The sequence below is a fragment of the Oncorhynchus nerka genome, linkage group LG27, assembly GCF_034236695.1.
Source record: "Oncorhynchus nerka isolate Pitt River linkage group LG27, Oner_Uvic_2.0, whole genome shotgun sequence".
In the NCBI taxonomy this organism is placed as follows: Eukaryota; Metazoa; Chordata; class Actinopteri; order Salmoniformes; family Salmonidae; genus Oncorhynchus; species Oncorhynchus nerka.
The window spans coordinates 44,673,580-44,688,220 of NC_088422.1; the positions used below are offsets into that span (position 1 = coordinate 44,673,580).

The following is a 14,641-nucleotide window of genomic DNA, read 5'->3' on the forward strand; positions in this document are numbered from 1 at the left end:
ATCTTGGCGCAGTTGCAAATGAGAACTTGTTCTCAACTAGCCTACCTGGTTAAATTAAGGTGAACTCATTTTTATTTTTATTTTTTATCTCATATGTATATACTGTACTCTATACCATCTACTACATCCTGCCTATGCCGCATGGCCATTGCTCATCCATATATTTTTATGTACATACTCTTATTCATTCCTTTACACTTGTGTGTATAAGGTAGTTGTTGTGAAATTGTTAGATTACTTGTTAGATATCACTGCACGGTCGGAACTAGAAGCACAAGCATTTCACGACACTCGCATTAACATCTGCTAACCATGTGTATGTGACCAATACAATTTGATTTGATTTGACTTGGATTAGCTAACACAATGTGCCATTGGAACACAGGAGTGATGGTTGCTGATAATGGGCCTCTGGACGCCTATGTAGATATTCTATTAAATATCAGCCTTTTCCAGCTACAACATTAATTTACAACATTAACAATGTCTACACTGTATTTCTGATCAATTCGATGTTATTTTAATGGACAGAAAATGTTTTTTTCTTTCAAAAACAAGGACATTTCTAAGTGACCCCAAACGTTTGACCAGTAGTTTATGTATATATATATATATAAACATTGTATTTGTTTCACTATTTTGTGTGTTGGAAACATAAAAGTTAGATGTTTCGACTGACTGTCTTTTTATGTAGATGATAAAGGGGAAACACACCCACACACCAAGATTAAATGGGTTTTTCATGAGCCATGGCATCATTTTCCATCGGTTTACGCTTTTCCCCCCCAAAGCTTAACTGTGCTATACAGAGTCTTAGCAGTGTCTAGAGTTACCCAGACCTGTAATAGTTCCAAGATGAACATCAAAGACCTGCCTTTCTAATCAACACAAACACGATCAATATCCTCTCAAAGAAATACAACATTGGAGTAACAGGAGGCTTGTCTCTGCCGACTGAGAAGTCAACTCTTTCAGCTTGATCTCCCCTTGGTTGTTAAAGAGCCCTGTGTTCGAGCCAGCTCTTTGTCCATAAACACTGCTCATGTCGACCGAGAATGGAGGTGGCGCTCTCTCTCTGAAGGCTCGTAAAGTACACACGCACATACTATTCATGTGGATAGGAGGAGGCTTGTCAACAGAACAATCCAATATAGAGGTTTAGCGAGGACTATACTTTGACATTGGGAAACTTCTATATGTGGTCTATTTATAAATGTCAGACCTAGGATCAGTGAATCCTCTTCAACTCAACCCTCCGTGTTAACATGCGTTGGTTGGCGCAGGGTAAATGGCTTCGAGGGTCGGAAATATAATGCAATTCAAACACGCAATGTGAATAATGTCAATTGGGACTGATCACTCCGTAGTCCATGCGCCGCCAATTTATAGCAGCCACCTGCTGATGCACACCTGAGCTTTTGTGCCAGAACACTCACTAGACAATCCACTGCACATCATAGTAGACTACAATGGAGAGGTGAGGGCTGGTCGTGGCCATTTTATGCAGTTGGATGGTAAAGATGTCATGGATTTCAATGGATGTCTATGCAGGGTAACTCCAGCACACCATTGATTGTGCCTCTCTCCAGTGTGGTGAAATGATAGCCTGCTTTGTGATAAGGGATACAATGGCTGGTTTTCCTCCAAAGTAGCGTTTGATATCCCTCTGTTTGACACTTTACAAAGCACTATTGATCCTCAGGGAATAGGCCTACAAGAACTGCTCATACGCATCTCTAAGCCATGTGTTTGTGTGTGTGTGTGTGTGTGTGTGTGCGCGCACGCTGTGTCTCTAACGAACACTCCCACACACTTACAGTACACATGCACACACACACTCTCCTAGGAAATTAAGTGCTGAGGGCATCATGAGAATGACAGGCAATTTTTGCTTTGTGATTCACGCTCCACAGGGAATCATGGGATCAATCGCCGTAGCGATGATCGCCCATGCAGATTCTAGCTAACGCTGGTAGCATCAGGGTTGTTGACATTGATAGCGGGAGATGGGAGTGTGTGTGTGAGAGAATAGTCTATTGTCAGATCTCCCTCTGTGTGACTTTGTTCCCAGCTACAGTGTAAGAATCTGTCTTTATGTCCAGAGTCAATGTTCCAAAGTGGACGGTAGTTGATCTCCAGTGTGTAAGAGGGAGAGATGGGGAAGCTATCTTATAGATTTTTTACGTTTGGAAATTGACTAGGGTGTAAAGTTGAAATATTGATCTTGGGCTGAATTTCAACTTTTCTAGACAGTGAAAGGCCTTCGTGCTCCCAACCCTGCCTTCATTTTTGATATGATAGAAGGATCTACATTTTTATGCTGTATGATAAATTGATGTCGAGAAATAACTCCTACTGTTTTTTGTCAAACGAGGGTCTAGCTTACTTTTTCTGTTGTTACTCAGGTTTCACTGACACTAAAGTTCTTTATGGGTTCACTGGGATCCAGTTAAAGAAGTGCCCGTAGCAAACTGGGTGAGTCAAAGTGCTCAAAGCAAAGTTCGCTCCGCTCTGCCTCTTCAGTGAACTGTTTGTGTTTGTTCCTGATGTGTGAAAGGTGTGACCTTTCTGCCAGACAGGGCCTGGGGTCCCCCTGGTCTGTTTAAAACACAACACCAGCCTTCCTTCTCCACCTGCTCTGCCGACTCTTAAAGTTAGTTACCTTCGTGCACGGAGACGGACAAGAGAGACAGAGTGCAGAGAAGGGAAACAAAGAATCTTGAAACAGTAGAGAAATAACAGTCATGGAGAGGGAAAGAGAGTGAAATAAACACGGCCCTCGTGTTTACCCAAGGCCCTTGAACGCCACCAGCCCACAGTGGGGCATCGTGGATAATCAAGTGGTCAGAGGATTAGTTGTGTCATCACGTACAGCTACCCACGTTGGCAGGTCACACACACACACACACACACACACACACACACACACACACACACACACACACACACACACACAGCCAACAACAGGGAAAGATTTCCTCGCTGGGTAGATGAGGGGTTGCTAGGTGGCCTGTCAGAGCACCCACACAGGGGACCCGGCCGTTTTTCTGAGAGAGACCCACACAGACATGTTGTGACGTTTAGTGTGGTTCACACCTAGGCCTCCCTGAGAGGGGTTAGCAGAGCTCAAGTGGCAGTTGAAGTTTGAAACATTTGAACAGTAAACAAAGAGTTCTACCAGCGTTGTAAAGTTCAGTGTTGGGATGAAGTTGTGTTTGAGTGACGGGGGGCAATCCTCTAGACAGGCCAATGTCAGCAAACCAACTTCACAGTTCACCAGGAGCTGTGTGTGCCGGCTAAACTATGTTCATATATTCAACTAAATGTAGCCTATTGGGTTCCACAAGTGTTTACAAAAAAACTAAGATGCAATTTAAATCTATACTGTAGGCTATGTGCGAATCATGTGGCATACTGTGTGTGTGTGTGTTGTATTACTGTATTGTAGATCGTTTACGTTGGACCTAGCTTGCATTGGCTCTATTTACTGACAATAGGGAAGTGTTCGTTTACCTTTTCGCCACCTCAGTCTTTTCAAATCAATACTAAGTGTCCACGTGTGTTCTATTTTGTGTGTTTACTGCTTCTTTATGAAGCCATCATCACCACTATAAACAAGGAGATATCCATCCTGGGAGAGTGTTTGAGTTGAAATGATTTGCTCTGGACAAAATAGCTTTGATGAGAATCATCCCGCTTCAACATTCCGCTTCTGTGTCAGTTTTACGAGCGTTTATCGGGAAGCCCTGAAGCTGCTTGGAGTGCCTTAATAAAACCCTCTTAATAAACGGACCGGTGGCGACCGGCTGGGTTTCAATTGGTTCGACTGTAGCGGGTTTTCCGCTCTTGTTCCGTGGGTTTAGTTGGGGTTTCTGACAGGCAACGGTGGGAGAAGAAAAGCGGTCGCATTGTTTGACTTTTTAAAGGACTGACACATGCGCGCACGACCGGATTCGGTGTGCCTGCATGTGGATAATGCTGGAGCACCTGTTCAATACTTCATGAGGCTCCGTGTGAGCTGCCATCGACAGGTTTTTAAATACCCACTTTAGACTAGAAGTCTGCTACCCCAGCATTTTCTCAACGACACCCCCTGCAGATGGCTAAATGGCAACCTCCTTCCCAAACCTAGCTCAGGGACCAAAACTGAACCCTTCAGACTCTGAATGAGACCATTAAAAACCAGATCCCCTCCGAAAAGGCTTTCAGACCTCTGTGAGCTAGGCACTCCTCTTTTCATCTTTTTAAAACAAGACCCGAGCGAGAGTCTGAGGAATGAGTGAAGGGTGCAGAGATACTGTTCCCTAGTGTTTTGCACGCACACATACACACACCACTTCAATGGACGGTACAGTTTGTCTGAAACCGTGCCCATCCTGCCCTGCAACACTGTGCTGGGATAGGATTCTCCTCTCTCTGTCTCCCCTCTCACCTGTTATGAGTTAACACACACACACAGGTCTGATGGGCAGTTTGAATATGGCCAGTCCATGATTTGTTTGCCTTGGTCCAGACGGCAGTCATTTAGGAATCATGTCAGTATGTTGGTTTTGATTCTGTTGGTACTCAAACTGAAAATGTTTTCCTGATGGTCTATTGGCAGAGTGAAGGTTTGCTTTCTGGCCAACCTGCTTTATATGCCAGCTGTTCAAATCATGTCCCGGGTGGATGCAGAGTGCTTTCCTATCGAAAAATACAGAAAAAGACTTGGGGTGCATCTCAATAGTCTAAACTGATCACCTCTTCCTCATCTGCACCGATCTGAAAACGCACAGTAGGAAAAACCTCAATTTTTCTCTCGCTCTCGGTCTCATTCCGCGTATGGAGCACAGAACTATATTATTATATTTATATATTTGATTATATTCTATTTTAAATGGATTGCAACGTACACTACATTACCAAAAGCATGTGGATACCTGTTTGTCGAACATCTCCTTCCAAGATCATTGGCATTAATATGGAGTTGGTCCCCCCCCTTTGCTGCTATAACAGCCTCCACTCTTCTGGGAAGGCTTTCCACTAGATTTTGGAACATTGCTGCGGGGACTTTGCTGCGGGCGCTCCAATTCAGCCACAGGCATTCGTGAGATCCGGCACTGATATTGGGCGATTAGACCTGGCTCGCCGTCTGCGTTCCAATTCACCCCAAAGGTGTTTCATGGGGTTGAGGTCAGGGCTCTGTGCGGCTAGTCAAGTTTTTCCACCCCGATCTCGACAAACCATTTCTGTATGGACTTTGCTTTGTGCACAGGGGCATTGTCATGCTGGAACAGGAAATGGCCTTCCACAAACTGTTGCCAAAAAGTTAGAAGCACAGAATTGTCTAGAATTTCATTGTATGTTGTAGCGTTACGATTTCCCTTCACTGGAACTAAGGGGCCTAGTCCGAACCATGAAAAACAGCCCCAGACCATTATTCCTCATCCACCAAACTTTACAGTTGGCACTATGCATTGGGGCAGGTAGCGTTCCCCTGGCATTTGCCAAACCTAGATTCGTCCATTGGACTACCAGATGGTGAAGTGTGATTCATCACTCCAGAAAACGCTTTTTCCACTGCTCCAGTCCAATGGCGGCGAGCTTTACGCCACTCCATCCAGCCGACACTTGGCATTGCGCATGGTGATTCTAGGCTTGTTTGCGGCTGCGCAACTATTGAAACCCATTTCATGAAGCTCCCAAGGAACAGTTCTTGTGCTGACGTTGCTTCCAGAGGCCTTGTTAGTGGGTGTTGCAACGGAGGACAGGCGATTTTTAAGCACGGCCCCATTTTTTGAGCTCGTGTGGCCTACCACTTTACGGCTGACCTGTGGCGGTGTGCTCAATTTGATACACCTGTCAGCAACTGTTGTGGCTGAAATAGCCGAATCCAATAATTTGAAGGGGTGTCCACATACATTTTGTGTATATATAGTGTATCACTGGCCAACTCCGACTTCCGTTCAGATCATTGCTTTGGAATGGATTTCTGTGAGCTGTTTGTCCTTTTCTATAAAAAAAAATATTTAAAAAATAGATGAGATATGAATATAGCTTTTACATTTGGCTTCATTTGAGGACTTTGTTGAGGCAAGACAATCATGTGTAGCTAACTTCAGTCTGAGCAGGAGTAATGGATGGTCTGCTGGCTGAGCAAAGCAGAGACTGATGAGCCTCCTCTCTGTTCCTCCTCCTCTCTGTTTCTCGCTCTCCTTGGTGTTCCATCTTCCTCTCCCTCGCCCTGATAACCTTTAAGATAACAAAAAGACGACGGAGAGAAAAATGGGACGACGGTATGGAAAATGCGACCCGAGTCTTTGGCCTGAAGACCGGAGTGAAAGAGAGGGGGAGGAGAGAGGAGAAATGTTTTTCTCGCTTTCTCTAATTAAGACGGATTTAGACCTGGGAACTAGGTGAGGGAACACGCTGGCCAATCAATGTTGTTTCTGGATAGAGAGCCAGACAGACTAGGATCAAGCAGACAGGACAGTCTGAGGTGGTCCCCCTTTGACATAGCTGCATCGCATGATGTTTAAGAGACGTCAGAATCAGACTGATTTAACATGGGAGAGTCTCTGATCAGCAGTTGTTCAACACAGAGGTCAATAGCAGTATGTGTGTCTGTGGGACTGTTTGCTTTGATCATATCGGATGTGATTAGAAAGAGTCTTGCTTTGAAACGGGCGGCAGGTAGCCTAGCGGTTCAGATACACAAACCGGGAAAAAAAAAACATTTTGCTCGTACCGTGTGTAACAATAAAACATGTTTAAATGGCGTGTTTGTTTCTAAGAGAAAAGGGTGTGTTTGAAAGGTTTCAGTGTTTGTGTGCATTTGCAAAATTGTGTGTGTGTGTCACCGGTTTCACAGACTGTAATCTTCATTTGCTTCCCACCTATAGCCGTGTAAACTGATGTTGACCCCGGAGTAGTAAAGACGACCAGTGTTCCTGCAAGGCCACCTTCCGGATCATGTTCAGTAGGGCGACAACGTTTATTCAAACCTACTGAAACGGGGAGGTTTTGTTTTTCCAAGATTTTACAACCCAGCTGGTAACGGCACGCTGGACAAATGACCGATTTCGCATTCAGATCTGACACTAAGGCTGTTTGCCAGGCTCAGTGGCCAGTCCAAACCCCGTCTCATCTGGGACAGTGGAAATGATGTGCATATTCTTTTATCTTTCATTATGAACATGATTCATGGGGGGCATCACAATAGTCTCTGAGATGATGCATCTTTTCAGTGTGAACACAGTGGGGAAGCTGGGAACGTGTATGTGTGTCGACTTTGTGCGTTTGTGTGTTTGTGTGTGATGTGTGTAGTCTTTTGTAGAACAGTATACCAGAACCCCATGGGTTCCTCCTCTCACGTTTCCCCTCCTCGTAATGCTCTCTCATAAACATCAAAGCAGCTCGTTGATTTATATGGAAAACATCCCGTTTCAAAGGGCATGTCTGGCTTTATTAAATGAACAAGGATATTGGTATTTTGTGTTATTAGCAATGTCAGCACTATATGTAATCTGAGAAGCGCTCAACCAGGGCTAAACCTCAAAACACACACACACATATGTTTGTTTTACTATCTTTCTGGGGACCAAACAATTGATTCCCATTCAAAATCCCATTTTCCTTAACCTTAACCACAAAACCTAACCCTAATTCTAACCTTAACCCTAAAATAGCATTTTTTCTTGTGGGGGACTGGCAAGGACTTCTGGTCCCCACAAGGATAGTAAGAACCAAACACTCACGTTGTTTCCATGGCACTGCTCTAGCTCAGCCTTTGCTGTATACTTTAGTTTGTCTTGCAACCTAGTGTGGGATAATATGGATCTGGAGGTCTGCAGTCCCGCGCCTCCGCCTCCCATCTTCTTTCTTCGGTCTCTGTGGAGTTCATGCAGGACCTACTGGAGCGATACGGTTTCTCTTCCTAGCCTCCCTTTTATCCCCTGTTTCACCCTAGTGTTCTCTTCTTTCATCTTTATATTGACCAAAATGTTGTGTGTTTTGGGGTTTAAATGAGAGAGGAACAGGGAGAGTCGACCAGCCAACTGAATACTGTGAGCTGTTTTTTGTCGTTTGTTTTCTTTGTGTGTTCTCAGTTTGATATCAGTGGAGAAACGGACAGTAATCTCCCTTTCTCTCTCTCTCTCACTCTTCTTTCCCCCCCCCTCCTCCACTCTGCTTTTGATATATATTAGCATGCAACTTCATAAAATGCCCAACGTTTACCCGTGTGTGCGGGTGAATGAATGCAAGCTATCATTCCCATCTTTCAGAGAGCAGATACACCCCTGCTTAAGCAAAGTGGGAAAAAAATGCTCTCATTTTCATCAATGCCGCTCTCTGAAGAATTTGTGTGGAATCCATATTGATATCGTGAGAGGGACCGGGACAATGTTCTCCCTGCGTATTGATCATCAATCCATAACGAGCTGTTTGCGTTTCCTCCCTCGGTGGAGAATGGAGACGGACTAACCCATCACAGCTCTACGTCCCGGACCAACTGCCTCTCCCAGTCTATCAACCGCTACCCCTTTTTTTACTTTTTATTCCCCCCTTCGTTCCCTCTCCTCTCTCTTCCAGCAAATCAAGTCAACTTCAAAGGGAAGGAGAGGCATTGGATGTTGACACCGTGATAGGGAGAGTGCAGTGACAGAATATCTGATGGGCATTAAATATAGAATGGAGCTAATCACACACAAAAGACCAGGACACCAGGTTTTGACCTCCAAATGAATTATAAAAAATAAAACAAAGTATTTTTCTGTTGAAAAAAGCAGAGAGAGAAATACTTACTAGATACAGTACTAACTATTTGTGTCAGGCTTCTAGGCACACCGATATTAGTGTTGTCAGACACACAGCTGGTGCGCGAGGGTAACTCCAAATGCTTCCAAATGTTTTGGTCGACTTTCTCTTTGAAAAAGCTCCAACACGTTGAAATGTTAACCCTTCCCCTCCCTCTCTCCTCTGTCAGGTGACTGATAAGTCGGTGAGGGCGTTTGCCGAGCACTGTCCTGAGCTGCAGTTTGTGGGCTTCATGGGCTGCTCTGTGACATCACTGGGAGTCATCCATCTTACTGGGGTGAGTAGGCTTCATAAAATGGCCAACGTTTACCTGTGTGTGCGGGTGAATGAATGCAAGCTACGGTGTGGAAATCAGGTTTTCCAAGTGTCAAGCAGGCTGTGAACACCTGGTTAAATTAAGGTGGAATAAGTACATACATTAGCTGAATGCCAAGGAAAGTAAGTACTCTGTAGAAGCAGTTTTTATATTTAGAAATGAAAGTTATTATTATTGAGGTGTGCAAACTTTCCTGAAATACGCTTTAACTACAGGTCTGAGTGTTTTTGTAACTTTCAAAGTAAACTTTAAATCTCCTGAAAGTGTAATGAGACGAATCCTAATACAACACCCTGCTGTTTCACTATTACCATGCTAATGAGAAGGGCTTCGTGGTTAAAGATATCACACACACACACACACACACACACACACAGTCACACAGAATGTCAATTATCAGGTAATCCTGTGTTTTCTGTTTCAGTACTGCTATTTCCCCTTTTCCACCTGTAATGAATTGATCTTTGCCTATGTGCACGTTGGTGTGTGTGCCTCCTCAAATGCAATTACACTTGTGTTAATGAGAGGAGAAGCCTGATGCTCTGCCTCATTATTAGATTAAACAGCAGATTAATTTATTTTTCACGGTCTGGCCGATCAACCGAGCTGTTTGCTTTGACCTTGGGCACGCCGCTTCAGAGAAATATAATGATGCTAACAATTCATTATCATATTAGCATACCTGCAGGTAATTGGGGGAAGTGAACCCACGCTAGATAAGTGAAAGTTATCCCTGTGTGTTCATGGAGGTTACTGTTCATTAGAACATGAGGCAATTGTGTAAAACCAAGAGAAGACTTAGTTCCATGGCATATGTTCAGTGTGTGTTTCTGCGTTTGACACCTTACTCTTCAGTTTCCTGGTCTCACACCAGCACCATAGTAACCCCCCCCCCCTCTCTCTCTCTCTCCCCGTCCACCCTCTCGTTCTCTCTCTGACTAACCAGAGGTGGTAATTATCAGCGTTTTGACTTGGATTCCTCGCTTCATTCAGTCTCGGTCAGCAGCCATTGGAAATATTCCTCCGTTTTGAAATCGTTGCATTTCTGATTACTCCCGAGGACATCTGCCATCGCTCCGTCTCTCCCCTCTCTCCTCTCCTGGCTCATTTTGTCTATTGTCACGCTCGCTCATATCAGTGACATTCTTCCAAACACTCCTGAGTTATCAGGAAAAATCCATTACTTTTATTAACTTCTCTTGTATTGGTTACTATTAATTTACCTTTGCTAGACTTTGTAGCCACTTCTGAGAAACGACATTGTGAGCGGGATTCAATTAAAGTTGTATTTTTATCAAGTGAGCTGCCATTTCAAGTAGCTCACCACCAGGGTGTAGAATAAAATAGAATGTTTTGTAGCAGTAATTAAATTGCAGGCAATTGAATGAAATATGCTTAAATTGTATCCATTTTAGGGCCATGGGAACTAATAGTTTTTTTGTGATATACAACCACACAACAGAATATCTGTCACACAACAAAGGGACACATCTTAATCACCGAAGGCTTGTGGCAGTATTAATGGTTATGCTGACGTTGGTTGTCACATCCCAAGGCATGGTAATGGATACGGGATCAGGTTGTGTGCGTTCGTGCGTCTTTGCCGGTGGCCTCACTCGTCTCGTTTTACTTCTCTGGTCTGCTTGGTGGATCCTTCACCAGATGAATGTTTTCCTTCATTTGTCTGTGTGCGTTAACCTCCCAGATGAATCGTTCCTCTTTTTCGGGTCGAAGGGTCTCGCTTGAGTAAGGTCAAAGGTCAGACCACAGAGGTGGGACCGGAATGAATGAGGTCTAAGTGTGTGGTTGGACCAACCCAGCTGGAGTTTGACCTTTTTTTGTTTGTTTTCATGACTGTGTGTAAAGTGTCTGTGCGTGCATGCCCATGTGAGTATTAACAACAGTATCGGAGTTAAACATGGTGAAAAATGACAGTGTGAGATTTCCTTTACTCCTCTCTCTCTCTCTCTCTAGCTCTCTCTCTCTCTCTAGCTCTCTCTTTCTCTCGCTCTCTCTCTGACCCCTAGTAGCCTAGCCTGCGATCCGCTTCACGCTTCCTTTGAAAGCCGAACTGAGACTCAGCTGAGGCCATCCCCTCCCCACATCTAACAGTTTCATTATCAAAGTAGTGAGGGGAGAAAACACCCTGACAGACGTCCAGTACACTGACCCCTCCAACCCTGTATATGGAGCTAATGGTACATCAACACATCCCTCTCTGTCTGTCAAACGCACGGCGCTCATTTGGAAGTCATTAACTCAAGGTCGTCCATATCAAACTCCGTAAGAGTGTTGTTCAGGGCCAGAAAGCCTTCACTCCCCTGCCTTAGATGTCTCAGTGATGGGGCTCCACTTTTCCACAATGCCCTCATACATCACATCAGCCTCCCCAGCGCTGCAGAATGTGGAGTGTGGAATGCCTTTGTGTGTGTGAGACTTCTCAGGAGAGTGGCGGCCAGAGACCAAACAGAATGGGTTTCTAGAATGTCAGAAAGGAGCCATGTTGGAAACGGCAATGGATGTGTCCTTTTTGTATTTGACATTGTGCCTCTGGTGTTAATTTGAGACTTGAAAGACGAGTTATTTTAAAATGAGTTGGCCCGTCAAATAACATTTACGCTGAGCAAGGGCTGGTGAGGAGGAGCTTTTACGGTTCTCTCGTCAGGGTTGGGCTCAGTTCAGAGTTTGGGAATTGACTCCCATTCAACTCATGAGTTGAAATTCAAATTGAATTGGCCACACCCCACAGGATGTAGAATTTGAATTTAAGTGGCAGGAGTAGAATTGAATTCGGTGCAGTTCAAATAAATTCCACTCAGTCATCGAATATGAGTTTCATTTGAAACATACAGCTCACACTTCCAGATACCAAATAATACATCACTTTTCCCTGGAAACAATGTTCATATACTCTTTTAACCTTAGTGCTTATATTTCCACCAACCATTTCATTTGTTTGGGTGAACTTGTGGGTTAAACTAATGCATTCTGGAAAATGTAGTATTTCCGCCATTTTGAACCAAATTTAAGTGATGAATGAAATGTAATGACTTAGAATATTTGCATCCAAGTTTTTTTCCCCCCTTGATCGTTCATTTTAAGAGTGTCCTGAAAATCAGCTGTTTCAACAATATTTTATACGCATGTATATAACGACATGTTTTGTGTACAAGATATATATTTGTATAGACTACACCTAATATAGCATAGAAGAGGCATTTGAATTTCTCTGAATTTAATTACTTTTCCTTTCATTTAAATTCAAATTGCAATTCTGTGTCCTGTATAATACTTTAATTCAAGAATTGAACTGAAATTTGAGGTATTCTTCATTTAATTCTGAATTGAACCCAACCCTGATTCTGGTATTTACCAAGAGATTACCTGATAACAATGGACAAATTTTGACGCTTACTTTAAGTAGCATTATAATAATTTTTTAAACATTATTTACGTGTGTGTGTGTTTTTAGAGAGGGAAACAGAGGCAGAAAAATAGTGATAGTGATGCACAGAAAGAGGCAGGCAGGTAGGCAGGTACATGCACCCCATGTAGGACTCACCTTCTCTGGGGTTGGTGGAAGCCTCTGGTCCCTTATCTCCTCTCCCTGACTGGAACAGACAAATACATAATCACAGTGTGCCCTCTGAGCCCTGCGAGCCAACCCCTCACTCCGAGATAAGACCAGAACACACACAGGTCTGGGGGAGAGGAGAGGAGAGGAGAGAAGGGGCGGGTGGGGAGAAGACTGAAGGGAGACAGGGGATGAAGGGGTGTGGAATTATAGAGTAATAATCATTTTATTCACAGCCATCGGGTGGAGAAGGGAGAAATGGAGGATGTATAATTTTTGGTGGTGCTTCAAGAATAATAATCCTTTCCTTTTTGGATAAGACTTCCAACCTGGGGACCGACAAAAGACGGGGGTGTACAGAGTGAGGGTGTGTGTGTGTGTGGGGGGGGGTGCTGCTAAGTTAAGGGTTAAATAGCTTTTCCATATCTTCTGTGGCCTTCGAATCAGATGGGAATAAGCTCTGCCCAGCACTAAGACTGACTGACTTGTATTCTATAGCCTGGAGGTGTGTGTGTGTGTGTGTGTGTGTGTGTGTGTGTGTGTGTGTGAGAGAGAGATGGTGGAGGTATTGTGTGGTATGTGGGTGCAGGGGTTGTGTGTTTGGGGTGGTTGTTTATTTCTTAATAAGTGTGTGTGTGCATCTGTGGTGTACAGAATGAGACCTCTCTCTATCTATGGTGTTATGTGTCTGTATCTTCTGGGTGTCAGTGGTGTACAGAATGAGACCTCTCTCTATCTATGGTGTTATGTGTCTGTATCTTCTGGGTGTCAGTGGTGTACAGAATGAGACCTCTCTCTATCTATGGTGTTATGTGTCTGTATCTTCTGGGTGTCAGTGGTATACAGAATGAGACCTCTATCTATGGTGTTATGTGTCTGTATCTTCTGGGTGTCAGTGGTGTACAGAATGAGACCTCTATCTATGGTGTTATGTGTCTGTATCTTCTGGGTGTCAGTGGTGTACAGAATGAGACCTCTCTCTATCTATGGTGTTATGTGTCTGTATCTTCTGGGTGTCAGTGGTATACAGAATGAGACCTCTATCTATGGTGTTATGTGTCTGTATCTTCTGGGTGTCAGTGGTGTACAGAATGAGACCTCTATCTATGGTGTTATGTGTCTGTATCTTCTGGGTGTCAGTGGTGTACAGAATGAGACCTCTATCTATGGTGTTATGTGTCTGTATCTTCTGGGTGTCAGTGGGGTCAGACTCTTTGTGACTGAGTGATGTCACGTCCTGGTAAGCCCTGGTCATTTGGCTTAGTGCACTGGAGAGGAACTGACCCTCTCTCTCTCTCTCTGTCTGTGTGTGCGTGTGTGTGGTATTTCCATGTCTCACCTCTTCCTATCAGCTATTTACAGATCATTAGGCATATCAATGGGACTAGAATTTAGGCTCTCTCTCCGGACCTGTACAGGCCGTCGGTCGCTACATGAAATAAAATATAAAATATAATGGTTCAGACTAATTAAACTACTGGTACAACTAGCTGGCTCCACTAGGGCCCAGTGTTTGCGAGAGCATGTGCTGTGTGTGCAAAAAGTAGAATTATGGCAAGATAAATAACTAAACAGATAAATATATGGCCTAGGTTTTATTTACTTTAGTGTTTGTTCTCCACTGGTTACCCTTATCGCAACAGGTCACACATTTTGCTGCGACGATTGCACACTGCGGTATTTTCACCTGACGGATACAGGAGCTTGTCTATATTTGATGTTTTCAAATGATTTTTGGGTCCTTGTAATCTGAGGGAAATATTTGCCAGGAGATTAGGAAGTGAAGCTCAGTTTCCAGCTCATTTTGTGGGCAGTGGACACACAAACCTGTCTTCTCTCGAGAGCCAGGTCTGGCTTTGGCAGCCTCTTTCAATGTTAAGGCTATGCTGACTGAGTCTGTACATTTGTCCACTTTTTTCTCAGCTTTCTTTCAATCACAGTGGTCAGAGTCTGCC

The 14,641-nt window shown here is 44.0% G+C and overlaps 1 protein-coding gene across 4 annotated transcripts in view; it reads left to right on the top strand.

Annotated features, from left to right (window-relative positions):
• The window catches only part of fbxl17 (F-box and leucine-rich repeat protein 17), a 314,946-nt gene that overhangs the window by 93,804 nt on the left and 206,501 nt on the right, over window positions 1-14,641 (top strand). For all 4 annotated transcript variants that reach the window (XR_003860846.2, XM_065011703.1, XM_029638371.2 and 1 more), the window contains one exon: window positions 8,966-9,073. Coding sequence is in view for 3 of the 4 variants with exons in the window: in XM_065011703.1 (XP_064867775.1) it covers window positions 8,966-9,073 (108 nt within the window). In the remaining variant the exon portion in view is untranslated. The remainder of the gene's footprint in view (window positions 1-8,965; window positions 9,074-14,641) is intronic.